This window comes from Apiospora hydei (assembly GCF_038363865.1).
Source record: "Apiospora hydei strain CBS 114990 chromosome Unknown utg000010l_segment0_segment0, whole genome shotgun sequence".
In the NCBI taxonomy this organism is placed as follows: Eukaryota; Fungi; Ascomycota; class Sordariomycetes; order Amphisphaeriales; family Apiosporaceae; genus Apiospora; species Apiospora hydei.
This window is the reverse complement of record NW_027117369.1, coordinates 1021891-1043241: the sequence shown is the minus strand read 5'-3', so window position 1 is coordinate 1043241 and position 21351 is coordinate 1021891. Positions and strand designations below refer to the sequence as shown.

Here is a 21351-nt window from a genome sequence, read left to right as displayed (position 1 = left end):
CTGCGACACTAGGTACTAATTCCATGGCACGGAAATGCCGACCCATGAGGAAATAGGAGTCAGGTTGTTTGACGTTTGATTGAGAGAGAATGGAAGATGCGACAGTCGTTGAGACACAAGAGATTTGGTCTGTACTATTCTTAGAGACACATCGACGAAACAACCCAGTAACTGAATCAACATCGGTTCCCTATATCATCTTTCTCCCAGCGCCGTGCTCCAAATTTAAACCAGTTGTGCTGTAGACCCAGCTGAGAAAGGTTCTCGGCGTAGGATCGTGGCATCGTTTACCTGGATTCATCGGAATCAGGCATGGAAGGCCTTCTTCTCCATCAGTCTTGCTTCACGGGCCGGGGTCACGGTAGCCGAAGGGGGAGCTGTAGAGGCGAACGCAGGAGGGGCGGTTCCCGTAGGAGCAGTTCCGTGAGGGCACTTGTCGGCAACGCGGTCGAAGCATTGCATGAAGCCCTTGGCATTCACGAGGAGGAGATCTAGGGGACACTTCGTTAGTGGGGTTTCTTTCGCACTGCATAGTATCCCTGTCCATCTATGTGGGATATACAGGAGAAGAATGCCACGTACTGGTCTCGATCTGAGGCTGCATGAAGCTGTGGCCGGGGTTGATATCGCAGTTGCAGTGCAGTACGGTGTTAGTCCAGTAGCAATCGTTACAGGAGCTGCTGAAGCCGCCACTGTGGTGATGTTAGTCGGCAGTTCTTGACAAACATGCTGAGGCCAAGTGCAGTCGGGCCATAACTTACTCTTCTCTGGGGGGTGATCGCGCCAGCGTTGTTGGCGTAGCACTTGTCGAGATCCTTTCGGGCCCAATTAGAAGAAAGCACACAAAGAGCCAGGCTCTCGCAGGTTTGAAGGTTGCTGTCAACCGCCTGACAGTCACTGCGGCTGGATCGCCAGAAGGAGCAGGCACTGGGAGATTACTCACGAGGATGCTGCACACCCAAGTTCCGTCAGGCTTGGGGCAGTTGGCAATGACAGAGTAGCCATTCCATTGCTTTGCACAAAATCGAAGTCAGCTGCGATTATTTCGCTAACAAACATGTTCTTGGTTCTTTGATGATAACTTACCTGAATCGTCTTGCACTGTCCAGGGTCGGCGTAGTGAGGGTAGTCGGCAGCGAAAGCGCACATGACAAGTGCCATCAAAGCGAGGAATTGAATGAACATCTTCATCTTGGCGCCTGTATGGCTCTGCAAGAGGTAGAATATGGAGGAAAAAGTTGGATTGGGAGTTGTAGTTGAAGCTGGGTAAAAGGCTTGGTTGAAGGGTATGAAGGCGCGGAATTTGAGATTTGGTAGATGGGATCGGTCTTGGGCGGAATGTGAGTTTGCAATGCATGTTGAAGGACTTATATAGAAAGGAGAGGTCTGTGAATACATCGTGGTGCTCACAGCATTGAATGTAAGCAGACACGTACATACAAGCAAAAGGTCATACATCATCATGTTGATGGGGAAGGCACGATCAGCAGGTCTACGACCTCAGACATTCTATCTATATTCATCTGCCATTGCCACAGCGGCTTGGATTCATTGGACCTAAACCTGGAGAGTCTTCAACCCCTTCACCCTTCCTCCCTTGGGCTCCTATAGCCAACTAGGCGTGTTGCTGCACTGTGGATGACCAATTCCTACTGCACACCCCAAAAGTTGATAACTTCCCACTTCCTTGAGTCTTTTCAGATAGTCTAGGTAATCTGCGTGGCGTGCGAACACTTGGTCTTTCTTGTATTTCAAAGTTACAACAGGCACAGAGATCACTCCAGCAGATCTTGTTCACAACGACGCGCAACCTGTAAGCCTACCTAGGTATACAAGCCAAGACTCGCTTCTAAAACGATCCGGTATTTAGTTTTGAATACATGGAAGTAGCCAGGGCCACCAAGACATTTCCATACAAGCTCAGGGGTACGAGTTGTGGCCAATAGATTGACTGTATGCGATTAGCGAGCGCAGGATGAGTGCAGTGGTAACATCCGCAGCAATGATTTTGCTAGTGTAGAGCAGCTACGCAAAGAATGTGAGCATTTGTTACAGAGTTACATATGGAATCAACTCCAAAGGCATGTCTGGATGCAATGCAAGTTGAACATCGTGAAGTGCTCTCTTTAGCTGAAGTGGGTGGTGGTCACTTAAGTCCGACGATCCCTCGGTCTACGAGGAAGTATGTCGCTTCCCCGCATATTCAACGCCGACTAGACTAGTAGGCTGGCTAGGCAGCAGTGTCTTAGTAGGTCTAGACTCTAGAGAGGCTGGCAAGAGCTTGATTGGTCACCTGCACAGAAGAACATGGGAAACCAAGATTCGCATGAACGCGCTTTGTGGCATTTCGTGTAGCAGGCGGGCAGGCTGGCAGGGTGTTGCCCAGCTGACAAGCACGGGAACTGCTTGATGACGTCATGCCTCGCGGCCATCGCGTGGTTGCGTGCGAATCGCAAACGGCCGGACTTGCAGCTGGGACTTGCAGGGGGCTGGGCCGCTCAGGGAAGGAGCAAATGCCCCGCGCCCGCCCGTCCATTGTTCAAAAGGAATGGCTTGGGCACTCTTGTATGAGGCCGCCTGGGTTCTCAATCCTCTTTCATTCCGTGATACCGATAGAAAATCAAGACGTCCTTCCCTTCAATAGAAATATATACCCGACTTCAGTTTTACACACAGTTCATCCGACACACCAGCCGTCAACATGATCAACGCCGCTTTCTCCATTTTCCTCCAGCTCTGCCTGGCGGCTCTCGCTTTCGCCGCCCCCTTGCTGACGAGACGCTCACGACCACCGGAACTTCCATGCAGTATGGCACCGGTGGTGGCGTCGTTGGTTTCATTGTCCTGATTCTTGACATCATTGTTTTCAGTACGTTTACATCCATGCTCTCTGCGTCTGTGACACCACGCAGTAGTAGTCCTGTCGATCGCCAGTTACTAACAAGTCCGTTCCACAACAGTCGAGGTCCTCAAGTCCAACCGCGCGCCCAGCGAGAAACTCCTCTGGTGTCTCGTCGTCTTCTTCTTGCCCATTGCCGGCATGGTCATCTACTTCATCTTCTCGAACCGCGCAGCCCACAACAGCGGCGGCGCCTACGAACCCCTGCCTTAAACAAGCCCCAATGACGTCAGCATGCCCATGACGAAGATGCGACCGGTCGCTACTCCGGAAGAGTAGCTAGGATGAACAGCCAAGAACGTATATCGCGATTGCTTTATAAATCATGAGCACTAGAGCACTCGGGCCTTTGAAGATTGCTGGATTGCTTTTGGCGAACTGGTGCAGTTGGGTTATTGGCGTCTTTGTTTAACTCGGGGAGAAGAACCTTTACAATTGACATGAATTGAACGTGCCTCCAAAGTACGCTATGCACCATATCTTTCGGGGCTTTAGAGCGTACCGTTGGCCAAATACTGAAGTGCTTGTTCACCGTGATGTGCTGCACTTTTTCAAATCCAGCGGATCACGATCGCATACGCCAAGAGCATTCAAGACGCCTGCATACGCGTGATCCTGTAGTCGCGGCTCCCGCGGATCTCATGTCACCTCTGAGGGGCTTGGCTCTCCCCTTTTGTTACTTGCAGCTTGGAAGCCACAGACGGATGCGGCCACCAACCAGTCATCATCACCAGTACGATGGTTCTTGTCTAGGACCTAGGGAGCACTCATACTCAGCACTTGTGCCCAGAGTTCCGCCCCTGACATAGGGACAAATGGGCAGTTTTGCTTTTGCGGCATCACAACAGACCTCAGCTTCTGCACAGAAGCCAACGCAGCTCTCACAGGATGGACAATGGCATCTGCAGGAACCACTAGTTGAGTACAACAGTTCCCACAGACCTCACACACAGTTGTTCAATCATCTCTAAATGCGCAATGAGGTATTCCATCATCCTGTATGCTTCTTTTTTGAGTTTGGGGGTGAGCCGTCTTTGACATCTGCCAGGCTGACATGGCGTTCAACCGATACTGAACTGACATGTCGCCATGTCCCAATAGTCCGTTACACAAACGCCGCGGCACCTACACAAATGTTTATACCTGTAGCGCTGGCTCACAGCCAGCTGGGAGTGCGCCTATGGGAATTCTAGTTTTCTGCCACAAGGGGGTTGCGGCGGTTTAGTATGCAGGGGTAGCCGGAAGTTTGATTGGTCCTCGAGGATCGAGACTCTTTGGGCGCTAATAGGCCAAGCTAGCACCCCATGCGGCCGCATAGGATACCAGAGACAGCAATTTAGCATCAAACGTTCACGAGTTGCTTTTTTCTTGCCCCTTGGGCTTCGTGCGCAGACTCGGGAAGATAAAGAGGGCTTCGTCCTGCCCTTCAGAGAGTCTTGTGTTGTGTGCATCTTGTGTTTCCAGGGGCTACTTCTTCATTCACTCACTGTGTGGACGCTGGCGTTCTTTGTATTCGCTCTCTTGACCCAACCACAAAGCGACTCTGGTGACCGTCATTTCGAAACAGTTTGTCTCGACGGCGCGAAAGACAAGATCATTCATTCTACCATTCATTTTTGCCTCTTCCGGAAGAGTACATCATCTGCCTCCTTTGGCATCCATTCTCCCTACGAGTCATCTTGTCTCACCACCACCAACACCAACAACACCCAACCCAACTAGGACCTAGGATCCACATTATCCTATCATCGTTATACTCAATCAACCATGTTGTCATTATCGGATCTCCCGATCATCCTCCTGGGGATCGCCGGCCTGGCCCCGCAGGCGGCCGAAGCCTTCTGGCGCCTCCCTTGCTCGTCGCCCGTCGTGGTGGAGCGGGCGGACCCCATCGTCGACCCGGGCATGGTCTCGACGCACATGCACACCGTCATGGGCAGCAACGCCTTCAACTTCACCATGGACTACGCCCAGACCCAGACGGCCACCTGCTCGACCTGCAAGGTCACCAAGGATCTCTCCAGCTACTGGGTGCCCAACCTGTACTACCACGCCCAGAACGGGTCGTTCATCCCCGTCAAGCAGTCCGGAGGCGCATTGATCTACTACCTGTAAGTTCTACTTGGCATTAGCAGACCACGACATATGTACTGATATCATGCACACAGCCAACGTACCGACGAAAAGGACCCCGAATACAAGAACGGCCTCCTCGCCTTCCCCAAGGACTTCCGCATGATCGCCGGCGACCCAACCAACCGCAACAAGAGCGACTCGCTCGCTCAGCGGGCCGTCTCCTTCGCGTGCCTCGGCATCGACGGGCCCGCGACCCCGGAGCTGCCCAACCACAACTGCCCCGCCGGACTCCGGACCCAGCTCATCTTCCCCAGCTGCTGGGACGGCAAGAACCTCGACTCCCCAGACCACCGCAGCCACATGGCGTACCCCTCGGGCGTCGATACGGGCTTCTGCCCGCCCACGCACCCGAAGCGGTTCATCACCATCTTCTACGAGGTCACTTGGAGCGTGGATGATCTCAAGGATCAGTGGTATGGGGATAAGCAGCCTTTCGTCTTCTCTCACGGGTGAGTTACCTACCTTCTTCTCCCCCCTTTTCTTTCATCCACTGGTACTATGTAGCTGTGAGCTAACTCGCTTTCCAGCGACCCTGAGGGTTACGGCTACCACGGCGACTTCCTCAACGGCTGGGACGTCCCGACCCTGCAAAAGGCCATCAACGAGTGCACCGACGCCAGCGGCGTCGTCGAAAAGTGCGGCGCCTTCGAGTTCCGCACCGACGACGACATGGCCGCCTGCAAAGTGCTCCCGCGCGTCCACGAGCCCGTCAAGTCGGCAGGAACCAACCAAAAGCTGATGAGCACCAGCAGCACCAGCAACGCCGACGCCGCCAGCGTGCTCGCCGCCCTCCCCGGCTGCAACCCGATCCAGGCCGGGCCCGAGCCCGCCGTCAAGCAGGGCCCGGGCAGCTGCCCCGAGGACACGGCGACGATCGGCGACCCGCTGCTGCCGTTCACGGACGAGTCGCAGACCGCGGGCTGGAAGTACCTGGGCTGCTTCAAGGACGGGGGCAGTGGCGGGCGCACCGTCAGCGGTGGCGGGGACGCCAACTCGGGATCTATGAAGGACGTGCCCGACATGACGGTCGACAAGTGCATGAAGATCTGCGGCGAGGCCCAGGGTGGCATGACCTACGCCGGCGTCGAGTACAAGACGCAGTGTTTCTGCGGAAAATCCCTGATTACCGAGGGGCGCAAGCCGGCCAACGGGACGATTGGAGAGTGTAATATGCCGTGCGGTGGCGACCCGAAGCAGATCTGTGGTGGGTATGGACAAGTCTCTGTTTACCAGAAGTGCAGCAGTGGGAGTGACTGCCAGAACATCAAGTTCTCGTAGTATGGCGGGCAGATAGTTAGATTATTCTCTTGGCTGGGTCACTCTGTATTATTGCATCGGCATGGAAAAGGACGTGGGACATTGGCATCGCATTCATGGGCGGGAGTTTGGGGACGGAGTTCGCTTCTTGTAGATATCATTTAGTTGAACATTGATTCAGTTGATCCTTATCTAGTGTACAAGCAGCATATTAAAGTTGTTGCAGTTAAAAAGCTCGTAGTTGAACCTTGGGCCTGGCTAGCCAGTCCGCCATCCTTCCTGCATGTCCTTGAGGATCACATCAAACGCGCCCGGCTGTTCGCTGTAAACACTTGCGCAATCCTCCCCGTTGGCGGCATGGGAGACATGGTGGCTCGCCTTGTCCAATCGCTTGCGCAGAGTCCTCACATTCGACTCTGTGTGAGTCATTTGTTTCTGCTGGCCTGCCCGGTATGAACCCAAAGATATATATATAGGAAGCGGAAGAGGAAGAATATATATATATAAAGTAAAATGGGGAGAAGAATAAAGAAAGCGGAAGGGGAAGATGATATATATATAAAGTAGAATCGGGAAAAGAATGAAGAAAAAGGATAGAGAAAAAGAATAGAAAAAAATTAATATTGATGGGAGCATCCTCTGCAATGAGGTTCGTGATGACGACTGTCCTTCTTGATTCTGCAATGAGGCTTGAACGGCCTCTGGTGCAGACCTTGGTGGTAGTGGCAAATACCCCAAGGAGAACTTGAAGGGCCGAAGGGGGAAAAGTTCCATGTGAAAGGCAAGCGGTTGGATGTGGGTTAGCCAGTCCTACGCCGATTCCCTCGGTTCTCACGTTCGTTCCTCCCGAGTCTCCCTCCCGAGTCTCCCTCCACCATGAAGCCCTTGGCCTATACCACAGCCCGCGGTCTGGGTTGACTGTGCCGAGCCCTGCTGCCCGTCTAACTTTCTCTTCTTTCCGGTCTCTTCTGACATGATGGCACCACCAGCCAACGAAAGCACCAAGGATGGCGACAATAATCGGGACGCCGCATATGCCGAACCAAAAAGAAACCGCGCCACTGGTTCTTGTGTGTTCTCCTTCATTGTCATTGCAGTGCTGTGGCACCACCGTCTCGCCCGGGTCCCAAGAGTAGAGACCGCCACTGCATGAAAGATTGGGGGGAGTGGGGAATAGCGTTGACATGTCCGTAGCCTGCCAAGATATCTTCCACGGGTTGTGCATCTGGATGTCTTCAGGAAACGGTTGCGTCCAGGTGTGGCTTTGTACTGTGGTGGTGTCGGTGTTTCCTGTGGTTGAAAACCCGGTGGAAGGAGAAGATATCGGTGTGCGTGTCAAGCTTTGGATACAGGCAGGAGGACCAATGTTCCCAAAGCTGATGTTGAGCCCTTCTGGACTATAGGCAGGTGCGTAATCGCTGGAGCAGAGCAATCCAAGTTAGTTTGATGGCATCTAAGCGGCTTCATGTTACAGATTCGAACTCACCTCGCACAACAATCGGCCGTGCTGGTCCCGTCATGACCATTGAGGTTGTGCGCGGTTCATCTGTCCGGACATGCAGCTGCGCTGAATTCAAACCTGTGATGCTGGTCGGCCCAACCTAGAGGTTGACAGGTTGTGAGTCTGGCATCGGTGGGATCTGAGAAGACCACAGTCTGAAAAGTCTTGTAGCAACTGCCCTGGGGATGGAGGCTAGTTGTCTTCCTCGTTGTTGTTAATATGCCAGAGCAGTCTGGTGGCTGAACGAAGGGCGTGGTAAGTGCAAGGATTGATGTCGAAGATGATTCATGGAGTGTCTCTGGTGGAGAGGGTGTTGTTGTCATGGAAGCAAGGCCTTTTTGGGGTGAATGGCAGATGTGGCAGAAAAGAGAGTATCAGCAAGAACAGGGAATGTCGTCAAACCAACAGTGGGCAGAGATCTCCTTCGATGGTCTGATCTAGGTTGGAGTGACTGTACAAAGATGATGAAGTTGAGAAATAGACTGGTCCAAAGAATAGATGAGTTGGTTCGTAAAGAGATATCGCAGTTGGCTTGGTGGAAAAAGGCCATATTTGGAGTCTGTGGACCGGGGCTCCTGCCGATGTTGTAGCAGTTGGGAAGGTGCAGTGTCACAACCCAACATCTTAGATCGAAGGGGCTGGTTGCATTGCAATGTCCAAAGAATCGAGAATGTTCCTTCCAGTTAGGCAACCTCTCTGATGTGCGCGTGTTGGTTTGGTTGCGTAGAACGAATTCAATCGGGCAATTTGGCGGGGCTCCTTCATTGTCCGTAATCAGTTGGGACGGGGGAAGGGCACTTGCCGTTTGCTTCATCGTTGCCTCCTGGCCCGGGTGTGCAGACAGATCATCCAGTAATGCCAGGTATGGTTCGAATTATTGATCACAGAAGGCGTTGAGGTTGGGGTTGGGCGGTTGGGCCTAGCTCGTGTGTTCATTTCTTGCCGAGACTTTGGCACTGATGACTGCAATAATAATTGGTGGAAAGGGCTCCGTTCAACATCTACTTTGTGACCCCGGATGTAATTACCTGGAAATATGCTGTAGGAGAGTACCGTTATGTACATACTTACTTATGTACCATTGCAGTTCACTAAGACCCATGACCCAAGACCCTTTGCTGCAGTATAGACAACTCTACCCCTATCCACAAACCTAGACGCCCACCATGACAAATCAGTAGGAGAAGTCCAACGAGCGCAGGAGAAGTGACCTGCAACACACCCGATGCAAGAAAGAACCTCGGCGAGGTTATCATCTGGTAGATGACAAATCTCAAATTTATCGGCATCCTCGGCGACACTTGTGATGCTATCCCTACCTACTGAAGCTTTGGGAATGTGCAACTTCCCAGCCTGCATTTGGGTTTGGCCTCCGCATTTTGAGCCACAAGCGTCGTGTGTCCTCCGGAAAGACCCAGCGCTGTATGTGCCTCTGTTCATGTCTTTCGTGTTTCTTGCTTTCGTCGACCTGCCGTTTGCCATCATAATTACTCAACCTCGGCCATCATTTCTGACCATCAGTCTGTCACTTGCAGCAGGTACCAGGCAGCTACATCATCTATGCATGTGCATATGCCCCTATGCCCAGTAAAAGCAATTCATCACTTTACTTTGCAGGTGTGGATGGCATGTTACCAGAGCACTGGCCTCCTTCTAATTTAACAATTGTTCTTTGCAAATACGAGACTGTCTGGTAGAAGCGGAAATAGTATCCATGTATCGGTGCCTTCCCACCACGTTTACTGGCCTCTAATCCCCGAGTGGTACTGTGGACAACCATCAATCACTTAAATTTGTATTGGGTCGTCCCATGGTGCCCAGGGCTGGTACCAAGCTCATCATTGGGAAAGCGCCTCAGGCAGATACACTTAACCCCCAGAAGCTCTCTACTGGGTATTTTTGTCTCATCTTGCCCAACTCTACATTTGATCTGATAGGAATTTCTCAATTTTGATATGGTTTAGGTATTGGATAATTCTTCGCTATGACCGAGAAAATGTTCTTCCAATTCAGACTCTGGCGCCTGATTGAGAGCGTTGTAAATAAGGCTATGGCCTATGTGACACCACTTGTGTTGTCCGAGGCCCGACCAATTTATATCAAATGAAACGCTATGCTCTAATATAATTTCTCACTCAGTACTTGTTCCCCCACGCTGAGTACGACCATCCGTCTACTCCCTTAAGCGCCGATATCCCTTTACCACTTGACCACCTTGTTGGGGAAGTACTCGTCAATGAGCTCGAGATAGTAAGGCTGTATGATTCGTCAGCTCAATTCGAAGAATCAAGGCAAGGCAAAATAGACAGATGAACATACCTTGAGCTCCTGGATATCAGGCACACCGTCGCTCTTGCTGTACAGATCGTACGGGTTGAACGCCCGCACGGCCTCGAGCATCTTCTCATCGTGCTCATCCATCAGGTGCCGGTACGCATTCTCCTTGTGCCAGGGGTAGAATGAGTGGTAGCGGATCATGGCGAGGGCCTCGGCGGGTAACGTGGACTGGTTCTTCAAAACATGGTAAAGATACTCATCGTGCCCCCATGACAGCATGACGTTGTCCAAACCGCACCCCTCAGAGTAGATACCGCAGCGCGTCATGTAAATAGGGTCCTGCGAATCCGGGTTCGTCGCGAAGCTGCCGGGGTATATGATGCGCTCCTCGTCGAACGCGCACCCGACAGGGAACGTGTCGCCCACAACATCCCACTGGCCCTCGGACCCGTAAAAGTACAGCAGCTTGCCCAAGTCATGGATCAGCCCCGTCAGCTGCATCCAGCGGGGCTTGCCGTCGCGCCGGATCGCTTCAGCCGACTGCAGAAGGTGCTGGATCTGCGTCAGGCTGGTGTCCGGGTCGGACTCGTCGATGAGCGTGTTGAGCTTCTCCATGGCCTGCCAGACCGTCATTTCCTCTTTCGGCCGCGTCTTGAACTGGTGCCGCGCCTTCAGGTTGTAGGCCACGGTCTGCTTGGTGTGCTGCTCGCGGTAGAAGTTCTTGACGCGGTCGCAGGCGTCTTCGTATTGCCGGAACTGTGTTTTGTCCTTGGACGCGTCGAACTCGGACTTGCTGTTGAAAGTGGCGGCTGCTTCCGCTGCCTCCTTGGTGGAAGGGGCTGCTTGTTGGCCCTTGAGGACGTTGACGGCATCGATGGCGTCGGAGGTCTCTTCGAGGAGATGACCGTCACGGTTGCTCGTGTCGTCAAGGAGGGCTCCTGGTGCCATTGTGTGCTATTATATCTAGTAATGAACTTGAGTGTGTATTTGGGTATATGATGTCTATTGCTCTAGAAGGCTTGAACTAAGGCTAGACAGAATAAGGGTATCACGCTAGGAAGAAGCACGAGGAGAGACACGATGGATATACCAGGGAAAACTAGAAAACGACAGAAACTCGTTACTTCACAGTGCCTTCCTTATATAACGAAGTTTCGTATCCCCAGAGTTCTTTCCCATACGCGACCCAATCTGTGGGGGTGACCATGTTGTAAGTCGAGCTTCAGTGATGAGGTATTTCGTATACTCTATCGGGACGGAACAGGTGAAAGTCGCCGGGCGTAAATCCAAATCCGGACCCACCCCAGCTCTCCCAGCCACCAGAACAGGCAAGAATGGCCGATGATTTTGCCCTGTTGGTTTCGACGCAAGCCGTCTGATGTTTCCTTTTGCGAGGGTTCCATGGGGCGTGCAGCTGCGGCCGCCACAGGCGAGCCGTTACACAGATCTCGGGATGGTCCCCGTGGCGCCGGCTACTCTGTTTGGCTGATCATTCCTTCGGGAGACACCCTTTACAGTTTCTTGGTATCGCACCTGACATCATTTGCTTCCACCCGCTCCTATCGGCATTTGCATCGCTCCATCCTCGAAACCGGTTAGTGCCGGTAAACAGGTCGGCTGTTACAAGATGTGTTGTCTGGTGCAGGTGCAAGCGCCCCGCGTGCTCGGGGTAATGCTATGCGACAGTCAGTCAATCTTCCGGGCAGCGATCTTGACGGGGAGTGCATTAGCGTAGACAGGAAATTCGGATGGGGCGAAGCCTGATCCTAAGTTTATAGGGATGCACTTTCATAAGGATGCACCAATAGTTAGCAAGACTGCAGGGCATAACTTATGTCGTCGTAACTTGCAATTGTTTTGATCCGTTGGATCGACTTGAGTTGAAGTCGCGCCCCGCGATTGCTATTATTAGAAACATCCAATCGGGGTATTAGGGTAGTGCCCCAGATCCTTACCCCTCCTGTCATCAGAATCCAACGTTGCTATTATTCCGCTCCACCTCTACGTAGAAGCCGGCCATTCCAGACCCAAATGAGCACCACTTCAAAATCAAGTCGTTCGCTTTGTTTCATAAATCCGCGAGTCTCATAATTGGGTCACTCCCTACTCCATGGACCTTCCCCAGCAATATCAATACCAGGCGTTGAGCAGCGCCAAGAGCACCCGCCTCATCACACTCTTTCCGGCTCCCCAGCATGAAAGCGACATCCATATTGAACTCTGGGAATCTCCGATCGCCTCGAAGGTCGAATATGAGGCCGTCTCCTATACCTGGGGCGACCAAGTGCCCACCAGAGATAGCATATGCAACGGGATGACACTGAAAGTGACGGAGAACGTGGACCAGGCTCTTCGGCGTTTGCGAAGCAATGAGGGTCAACAGCGGACTCTATGGATCGACGCTTTGTGCATCAACCAGCAAGACGAGGCCGAAAAGACGGCACAGGTATCCGAGATGGGACTGATTTACTCTCGTGCGAAACAAGTCAACGTCTGGCTAGGCCATGCTACGGCAGCTATGGAAAGGGTTCTTGAGTTAACACGACTTATGGGCGAAGGACAAAGTGCACCCGACATAGTCAATGGTATTATCCCTTTACTGCTACTTGGATGACATTTTCCTACTTGAAACTTGCATATAAGCTCACACGTACTATGCATGGCAGCGCAGCACATCCCTGAACTTGTGGACGGGCTCGAGCAGCTCAGCTCTGCACCTTACTGGACAAGGCTTTGGACCATCCAGGAAGTCGCCCTCAGCAAAAACTGTCTGGTGTATCTTGGCAACGCTGAACCGCTGGAAATGTGGGGTTTCCAGTTATATCTGCGTGATCTCGAGAGTCATATCGATGCAGAATGGGAACGACTGGGACTCGAAAAGGACCCTGAAGCCCTGGCCCCGATGTACAGGAAACGAGAATCGCCCACTACGGCTCTAACCCTTCACTTCCCTGGAAGTGCTGTATTCTTGGACCATTATATGCTGTATTTGCTTATGACCAAGAAGGCCAGAGACCCCCACGACATGGTCTTTGCCTGCAGGGATATATTCCCCGATTCCTTCGGAAAGATCATAGTTGACTACCACAGAGACATGTCCGATATTCTCAGGGAACTAAGCGCCTGGCTCATCTCGAGTATGTCGGATCTTGGCAAGTTCTTGGACCTGGTTTCCACTTGCCCCCCGGTTCCCAGGGCGCCTTCCTGGACTCTAAACCTGCAGTGCAACTCCCCGCCGGAAGCGTATAAGTACTGTTACGAGCGTACGACCTTTGGGGCTAAATATGTCTTCAGGGATAGTACGCCTGAAGTCCTCCCGGACGGAAAGACCTTGTCCTTGGGGGTCATATTGTCGACCACGTCGACACTATCAGTGATGGGTTCCCTGACTACAGTCCTCTTAGGCAGAAGCAATGGCACAATGATGCCCATAGGCTTTTGAAAGCATGGGAGTCAGCGTGCTACACCAACAAAAGCCTCAATTGTACGTTTGTGGAAGCGTTGGAGGACATTCTCTTCCCTGCTGCCATATCAGCCAGCTCCGAGGGGTTACCTGCGCTACGTGCGTTTCGTGGGTGGATGGAAGACCCTAGTACTTCGCCCTTCCGCTTAGACACCGGGGATGTACTGCTCAAATCTCACGCCGAGGGATTTACGTCGCGTTTTGTTTCGCCAGCGCTTAGCAATAACTGCCTCTTCACCACGACAGGTGGTAGAATGGGGTTGGGCAAGATGATCCGCCAAGGCGATGCCATTGCACTCATATCGGGTTTCCAGCTTCCAGTTACATTAAGACCTGTAGCGGGAACAGCCAGGTACACTCTAGGGCCACCAGCTGTGCTGAAAGGGTTCATGCCCGGAGACGATTGGCCGGCTCAGAACTGGAGGGAATCAAAGAAAATTGAAGTGAGCTGAAGCTGCAAAAATTTGATAAGTTATAGAGCCTCAATTAGGCGGGATGGGTTGTACAAGGCATGTTTAAAACCCTGTATAATTCTCTATTAGTTCTCTTCATAGCTAGGCATCCACCCCCAGGCTCTCGTGAGCTGCTGCTGTACAGCCTTCGTTGGCCTAGCATGATCTGATTCTGTTCTTCTTAGTATATCTAGCATGGCCTCTTGGTCTACTCTCTCTTCAAATCTATCCCCGACTGTGAGGCAGAGGTCAGCAAACATGTTTAGGAACATCAGTAACGTGGACTTACACATTGCAATACCAGTTGATGCTTCAAACATGGCTGGCGGGGCCCATTGGTTAGAAGCGCCAATGCCGCAAAGCCGCCTCATGAGTTCGTCTATTCGTTGCTACCTCACCTGTCAGTTTGGTGTAAGTATCACGAAGCTTATATGATACTTACCGTCACTTTCTTCATGGCTGATGTCCGCTTCGTACCCACTCTAGGGATAGTTGGGTCGAACTGAGCTAGAAAGAGCTGCGCAAGTAGATGATACTGTATTCCCGTAACTGAAATAGAGAGTTAGCGTTCATATGATCCAGATGTTGCCCGGAAAGGTCTTGGGTTGACCTTTTACTTACTATGACAACTCGAATGATGCCAACTTTGTGGGAACGCATCCGGAATCTGACGTTCTTGGTAGAAGAACGGCTCAAACGAGGAAGGACGCAGCTCCTCCCATCTCCGGCAATGCTCATCGAGCGCGGCCCATTGCTCCGGAGACGGCGGTGCGTCGAAGCAGTAATTCAGCACATCAGCCAGGTTGACCACGGCGCGGTTGGACCACGTGTAGTCGTCTGCCGGCTGAAGAGACCTGTCCACAATGAAGTGGTCGAGGTTGATCTTGACCCGCGACTGGCTGATGATGGCGCTGTAGATCTCTTGGCGCAGCCCTGCCCAGTACGCTGCAGCGCTCAGACTCCCAGGTACCATGTATTGATCGCCAATGTTCACAAAGGCATGGATACCTAGGAGGTGGCCGTGGCTCTCGTTGCCAGTGATGGCTTTGGCATAGTATTAGTGGACTTGTTCGTGTCCCTGAGGGAATGTTTGATCAACTTACCGTCCATCTCCTCTAGCATACGCAGAATCTGCATTGTTCGTCAGTAAAGCCTCGACGTATTAGGAAGTTGACGACTTACTATAGTTGCTGCGAAGAGATTCTCGTCAGATAACCCGCCAGCGGCATCATCAATCATCGGTATCAACTGAGTGAGACACTGATTATGATATCGATTTGAAGCAAGCGGGTCATATTCACTCGTCCGGCTGAGATGACGGGCCGCAATGGCGAACGTCGCCTTGAGTAGAATCGGGTAAGTGCCGATCCTTTGAGGCACCACCAGCTCAAAGTTGCGTAAGGGGTCGCAGGTATCCAGCTGTACCGTCAGCTACAGCTTGTCACGCATGGGAACTCGCTCGAAACCTACACAAATGGCGATGTGTTGTATGTAATGTCGAAATAGGTGCGCTTCTTCCCCGCTCATGGATGGTCGCGGGGCATGTTTGCCGACGTTTGGCTGCGGCATGACTTGGGTGATGGGATATTGGGGCTCGCTGACATAGTTGCGAGTGATATGCGGCAGAGAGCGATGGTTTCTTGTCATACCCATAGCACCTGGTGACCTGTCCGGGGACTCATCTGCACCGCTACCAGGCGAAAGGAGACCCTGAGCTCGCCCAGAGAACGCAGACGGCCCAGCAGTTCCATTGTGTAGAGCACGCGGGTGGTTTACCGGACCAGGATGGTCAGGAGGATCCTCTGGCGCATGGTTGGCCCCCAGTGCTGTGGAAGAAGCGCCGTCCAGGAGATGACGGGGAGCTTCGTCGTCCGATGCACGGCCAGAGACGAGAGCAGATGTCTCATCGATATATGTTACTATTTTCGTCAATCAAGGAGGACATGGGGAAACAAGGGAGAAGAGCGGCTGACATTGCCTTGGCGGATCCAGCCACTTCTGGCCCCTGCGAAACGAGTCTGCAGAATACGGATTAGTTGGGACTGAGGGAGCGTCATGGCCAATCGGCGGTTTCCTTCACCCTTGCTGAGCTTAAACTTGTATGCGACTCGGCAATCATTGCCAGAGTTTATACATCTTGAACATTTTGGCGTTAACCGGTCGCATTTCAGGTGGTTTTCACGACATGGCAGGCTTCACAGAACGTAGGGGTCAGCCTGTGATTGCGCGACGATACGACATGGTGACGACAAGGGGTAAACTGAAAGATCGGATGGTAGGTTACCATGGGGCAGCGAGGAGCTCCACCTGTGGTGAAGGCATTCGTAGATCGATCTCTCATCGGTCCTCGGCCGGGTCGGAATGGGGAAATAATGAAAGCACAAGGACCACCTGTCATCTCATGTATGTGCATACATAGCACACAGTCAAGTCAATAGGTAGCTTCGGGAGTTGTGAGATGGGACTGCGGCAAAAGGCAATCTGACCCTCAAACGGGGGGGATCTGGGGTTGAAATGAGACTTTTTCGGCGTGGAACCCGACAGGGCCTGCCGTCTGGCTGATGGTGCTGCTCGAAAAGGCGAAAACCGCCGGACGCACCCCTGGCTTGGCATTAGGGCTGGGCTAGATCGGCGAGAATTGCTGTTTGCAGCGCAGGACCCATCGACCTCCCACCCTGGCCCGAGGAGAGGATGGAGGAAGCAAGACAAGTCGCTTGTTTCGAACGCTCGAGGTTCCTTTTAAGCTTAATTCGGCTGATGATCCTCCCCCGCATGTTCTATAGCCGTTTACCCCGGATTTCGGACGATTGATGCTGTATACTCGACGAGTATAGCATCTCTGAATACTGCCCAGATGCCCTCTCCATATCGCAAGTCTTGTCTTCCCCACCAGAACGCGAAACCAGCTCGAAGTAGAAGGTGGAGTATGCTAAGGATGGGTTTTTTTTCAGTCGGAGTGTCGGGTTCTCGGCCACAACAAAAAAAACCCCTTTGAAATTTCCTTCGCCTTCTAGCGTATCCGCGTCAGCCCAAAACTGGGACACTCGGCCGCCGTTCTCGCGTCTTCCATCCTCAACATTGCTCTTCTGTTGATGCGACCTTGTGACCCCGGGACGAGTCACGACAACAACCACACCCCACCTCGCCCTATTAATTGAACTGCTCATTCCTGCTTGGGTTGGGGACAACAGGAACCTCTGGAGTTCTTACTCATCAAAAAAGAAAAGAAGTACTCGGGTCGCTGTTTAATCAAGAGCAAAAGTCCCCCAGCGGAAGCTTGTGCGGGGAAAAGCTTACGCGAGACACGACACGCCGCCATGGCTTCTTCAGAACCCACCAGGCAAGATGCCATCATAGAGGGCAGCAGCCCCTACCCGTCCGCCGCGGACGAGAAGAAGGAGTACTCGGACTCCGAAGTCCGGCCCATGAGCGACCTGATCCGGGACGCGAAGCTGGCGACGGAGAAGGAGCACTCGATGAGCCTGTGGCAGGGCATCAAGCTCTACCCCAAGGCCATCGCCTGGAGCGTGCTCATCTCCACCTGCATCGTCATGGAGGGCTACGACGTCTCGCTCGTCAACAACTTCTACGCCTTCCAGCAGTTCAACAAGAAGTACGGCGAGCAGCTGCCCGACGGCACCTACCAGGTCCCCGCCGCCTGGCAGTCCGGGCTCAGCAACGGCGCCACCGTCGGCGAGATCATCGGCTTGTTGATCAACGGCTGGGTCTCGGGAGCGCTTCGGCTACCGCTACACCGTCATGGGCTGCCTGTGCCTCGTCATCGCCTTCACCGCCATCTTCTTCACGGCCCAGAACGTCGTGGCCCTGCAGGTGGCCGAGATCCTGTGCGGTGTCCCCTGGGGCGTGTTCCAGACCATCACCATCACGTACGCATCGGAAGTCTGCCCCGTCGCGCTCCGCGGGTACCTGACGACGTACATCAACATTTGCTGGGGCATCGGCCAGGAGATCGGAATAGGGGTCATCATGGGCAACCTCTGGCGTACGGACGAGTGGGCTTACCGGATCCCCTACGCGCTTCAGTGGATGTGGCCGGTCCCTCTGATTATCGGCATCTACTTCGCGCCCGAGTCTCCGTGGTGGCTGGTCCGAAAGGGCAAGCTGGAAGACGCGAAGAGGTCACTCCTCCGTTTGACCACCAAACGCACCGATTCCGACTTTGACGCCGACGAGACGGTGGCGATGATGGTCCACACGACCGCCCTGGAAGCCAAGATCACCAAGGGAGCCAGCTACCTCGACTGCTTCAAGGGCACCGACCTCCGCCGAACCGAGATTGTGTGCATGGCCTGGGCCATCCAGAACCTCAGCGGCAACTCCTTCTCGAACTACTCCACTTACTTCCTGGAGCAAGCCGGCATGTCCCCCGACAAGGCCTACTCCTTCGCCCTGGGCCAGTACGCCATAAACTGCGTCGGCGTCTTCGGCACCTGGACGCTGATCACGCTCGGCATCGGACGCCGCAGCCTGTACCTCTACGGCCTCACCTTCCTGTTCTGCATGCTGCTGATTCTCGGCTTCTTGGGCCTCGCCCAGACAAGACCGCGGGATCCATGGCGACCGGCAGCATCATGCTGGTCTGGGCCATGGGCTACCAGCTGACCGTGGGGACGGTGTGCTACTCCCTCGTAGCCGAGATCTCCACCCGGCGCCTGCAGATCAAGACCATCGTCCTGGGCCGCATCCTATAGTAAGTCATACCAAAACCAAGGCATTCGTTCTGCCACTAGCTAGCAGCAGACCAAAGCGCTAACACGAGAAACAGCAACGTCGTCGCCATCATCTGCGGTATCCTCACCCCGTACATGCTCAACCCGGGCGCCTGGAACTGGAGCAACTTCGCTGGCTTCTTCTGGGCCGGCATCTGCTTCCTGTGCCTCGTGTACTCGTACTTCCGCATCCCCGAGCCCACGGGCCGCTCCTTTGCTGAGCTCGACCTGCTGTTCGAGAAGGGCATCAGCGCCCGCAAGTTCGCGACGACCGAGATCAATGTGTTCGAGGAGCAACTCGATCCGGCCGTGGCGCAGAAGTATCGGGACCAGATTGCTATCACGCACATGGAGAAACAAGTCTAAGGCTCGCTTGATCTATATCATGATGATTTATGCTTTGTATGGGTCCTGACAGAGAGAGAGAGCTTGAGACAGAAAACCTTTAACGACCTATGAACGACCATATGTAACGAGATACACCATTTAATTATTCAAAATAGCCTAATAATCTCAGGAGATCTTACTCTTGCATACATATTTTTGAGATCCCCTTCGCGCCGAAACTGATCTTGTTCCCATCCTAACCTTGGGTAGTATATCCTAGAAAGCCAACGTCCCGAGACTCTTACAAACAGTTCATATCATCGTGCGTGATCCATTCCCCCCAATATGTTTGAAGCCCGAAAAGTGGGAAAAGAGAAAGCCCAGTCAGTCATAATCGCATGCATGTCCCCGTCCCCCATCCTACACGAACTCCCAGTCCTCATCCTCAGCATCTTTGACCTCCATCTCCTTCATCTTCGCCTCCGCCTCCGCCACCGCCAGCGAGACGAGCTCCTGCTTTTGTCGTCGCTGATGCTCCTCCGCGCACTTCCGCCCCTGCTCCCGCGTCGCCGACGGCAGCACGACCGGGTACCACGTGTACAGCTTGACGGCGCCGAACTCCTTGAACCCCAGCTTCTTCAGGAGGTCCATCGCGGGCGCCGTCGCCGTCAGCGTCGCGACCTGGTACCCCATCGCGCGGGCCTCCTGCATCGCGTACAAGACCAGCGCCCGTCCGATCCCGCGGCGCCGGTGCGCAGGGTGCACGAAGAGCGAGTGGATCGACGCGATACCGCTGTGGCAGTGCAGGTAGCCCGTCCCGATCACCTCGCTCCCGCGCCGCGCCGCGAACATGCGGAACTGGTCCCGGTACACCGACGTCGCGACGCGTGCGTACACCTTGGTCCAGTGCAGCACGTCGCACTCGGGCGCGCCGTGCGCCCACGCGCTCACCCAGCCGATGATGCCGAGCGAGCTGGTGGGCTCGATGACGACGCCCTCGGGGAGAAGGCGGGCGGGCGGCGACGGCGAGGAGTAGTGCGGCGGCAGGAAGCGGCGCAGGTCGTTTTGGGCGGCTTGTAAATCGGACAACGTCGACAGGCGGGAAGAAGAAGAAGGGGCCACTGCGTCACCACCAAAGCTGACGAGGTTGTCGGGGATGCTCTCGCCGGCAGTCAGGTCCGCGCACATGACGGGCTCTTCCTCTTGGCACGAGAAGCCGGAGCCCTCGAGGACGCGCTCGAGGTCGGGCTGGCGCTGGGGGCCCGTGACCCAGTTGAAGCGCTGGAGGCGGCGACGGAAGCGGTTCTTGACCATGTTGACGGCTTCGGACTGCTCCGAGGCCGGGATGGTCTGGTGCTCGAGGCCGTTGTGATCTTGAGCCAGGTTGCTGATGGCCAAGTTGGTGATAGCAGCACCACTACTACTGTTACCGGGTTCCTGCGGCTGGCGCTGCTGTTGCTGCTGCTGCTGTAGCATAACGTGCGGCGGCGCCTCCCACCAGCGCACGAACCAGTCGTGGCCACCGTAGAACTTCTCCTCGACGCCCATGGCCTCGTTGACGTGCTTGGTCAGCTCGGCCTTGTTCTTGACGTAGAGCTGCTGCAGCTGCTCGTAGGTCAACGACGACAGGGCGGGGAACGCCGTCGCGGATATGGCGGGATGGGACGCCATCTTTGTTCCCTTTTCCCCTCCAATCCGTATGTCCCGTGATACAAAAAGCTGGCAGGGCGGTGAGTATGCTTGCTTCTTCCTCTTTGAGCTTTCCTGCCCTCTCTCCTAGACGGAGATAGATACGTAGGCAATTGATCTGTCAAGATACGAAGAAAAGGAGAATATTATGATAAAATCAAATAAAAGGTGCACATTGGTCTACTTGCTGGGAATATACGGCCGATTTAATTGACGAGGCGGATATCGGATGAAGAAGGACCCCTCGTGATCAAAAAGATGGACAGATCAGACTAAAGGGACGGACTTCAGTTGAGGAAAGACCCCGCATTGCCCTTCGACGCACACACGTGAGGTAAGAAAGAAAGAAGAGAGACAGAGAGCTCCGAGGAGAGCTCCTAGCTGGGAGGGGAGCCAGACATGCTGCAGCTGAGAGCTCGAGGTACACGTGTGGGCTCACTTGTCATTGGCATTCCTTACATCGAACAGTGTAATCAGTACCTCATGCCGGGGCAATGGACAACAAGAGCTGAGGGGGTTACGTACAGTAGGCTGCAGTTAATGGCCCGATGGCGCATTTTAGAGCTTGCGTAGAGCTGCAAGTCACTCGCACCAAAACGTCAACACCTCAGCCCACGTAA

At 53.8% G+C, this 21351-nt stretch overlaps 8 protein-coding genes across 8 annotated transcripts; 4 read left to right on the top strand and 4 right to left on the bottom strand.

Moving 5' to 3' along the window:
• Positions 1-306: 306 nt before the first annotated feature.
• PG997_014495 (uncharacterized protein) lies at positions 307-1191 on the bottom strand (the record flags this gene model as incomplete). Its single annotated transcript, XM_066818809.1, has 4 exons — positions 307-491; positions 583-692; positions 762-1012; positions 1087-1191. The coding sequence occupies 4 exons, from the start codon at positions 1189-1191 to the stop codon at positions 307-309; spliced, it is 651 nt and encodes a 216-aa protein (XP_066660997.1).
• A 1322-nt stretch (positions 1192-2513) lies between these two features.
• Positions 2514-3112, top strand: PG997_014494 (uncharacterized protein; the record flags this gene model as incomplete). Its single annotated transcript, XM_066818808.1, has 3 exons — positions 2514-2565; positions 2735-2869; positions 2961-3112. 3 exons carry the CDS (start codon positions 2514-2516, stop codon positions 3110-3112), a joined length of 339 nt encoding a protein of 112 aa, XP_066660996.1.
• A 1554-nt stretch (positions 3113-4666) lies between these two features.
• PG997_014493 (WSC domain-containing protein) lies at positions 4667-6313 on the top strand (the record flags this gene model as incomplete). The annotated part of the gene is made up of 3 exons (XM_066818807.1): positions 4667-5010; positions 5068-5484; positions 5563-6313. 3 exons carry the CDS (start codon positions 4667-4669, stop codon positions 6311-6313), a joined length of 1512 nt encoding a protein of 503 aa, XP_066660995.1.
• Positions 6314-9992: 3679 nt separating this feature from the next.
• Positions 9993-11018, bottom strand: PG997_014492 (inositol oxygenase; the record flags this gene model as incomplete). Its single annotated transcript, XM_066818806.1, has 2 exons — positions 9993-10049; positions 10113-11018. 2 exons carry the CDS (start codon positions 11016-11018, stop codon positions 9993-9995), a joined length of 963 nt encoding a protein of 320 aa, XP_066660994.1.
• Positions 11019-12180: 1162 nt separating this feature from the next.
• PG997_014491 (HET-domain-containing protein) lies at positions 12181-13985 on the top strand (the record flags this gene model as incomplete). The annotated part of the gene is made up of 3 exons (XM_066818805.1): positions 12181-12655; positions 12737-13403; positions 13475-13985. 3 exons carry the CDS (start codon positions 12181-12183, stop codon positions 13983-13985), a joined length of 1653 nt encoding a protein of 550 aa, XP_066660993.1.
• An 86-nt stretch (positions 13986-14071) lies between these two features.
• On the bottom strand, positions 14072-16042 carry PG997_014490 (uncharacterized protein; the record flags this gene model as incomplete). Its single annotated transcript, XM_066818804.1, has 8 exons — positions 14072-14220; positions 14275-14374; positions 14428-14534; positions 14607-15029; positions 15089-15116; positions 15168-15404; positions 15456-15887; positions 15959-16042. The coding sequence occupies 8 exons, from the start codon at positions 16040-16042 to the stop codon at positions 14072-14074; spliced, it is 1560 nt and encodes a 519-aa protein (XP_066660992.1).
• A 1260-nt stretch (positions 16043-17302) lies between these two features.
• On the top strand, positions 17303-19081 carry PG997_014489 (uncharacterized protein; the record flags this gene model as incomplete). The annotated part of the gene is made up of 4 exons (XM_066818803.1): positions 17303-17632; positions 17721-18499; positions 18574-18696; positions 18772-19081. The coding sequence occupies 4 exons, from the start codon at positions 17303-17305 to the stop codon at positions 19079-19081; spliced, it is 1542 nt and encodes a 513-aa protein (XP_066660991.1).
• Positions 19082-19462: 381 nt separating this feature from the next.
• Positions 19463-20713, bottom strand: PG997_014488 (uncharacterized protein; the record flags this gene model as incomplete). Its single annotated transcript, XM_066818802.1, has 1 exon — positions 19463-20713. The coding sequence occupies one exon, from the start codon at positions 20711-20713 to the stop codon at positions 19463-19465; it is 1251 nt and encodes a 416-aa protein (XP_066660990.1).
• Positions 20714-21351: the final 638 nt, after the last annotated feature.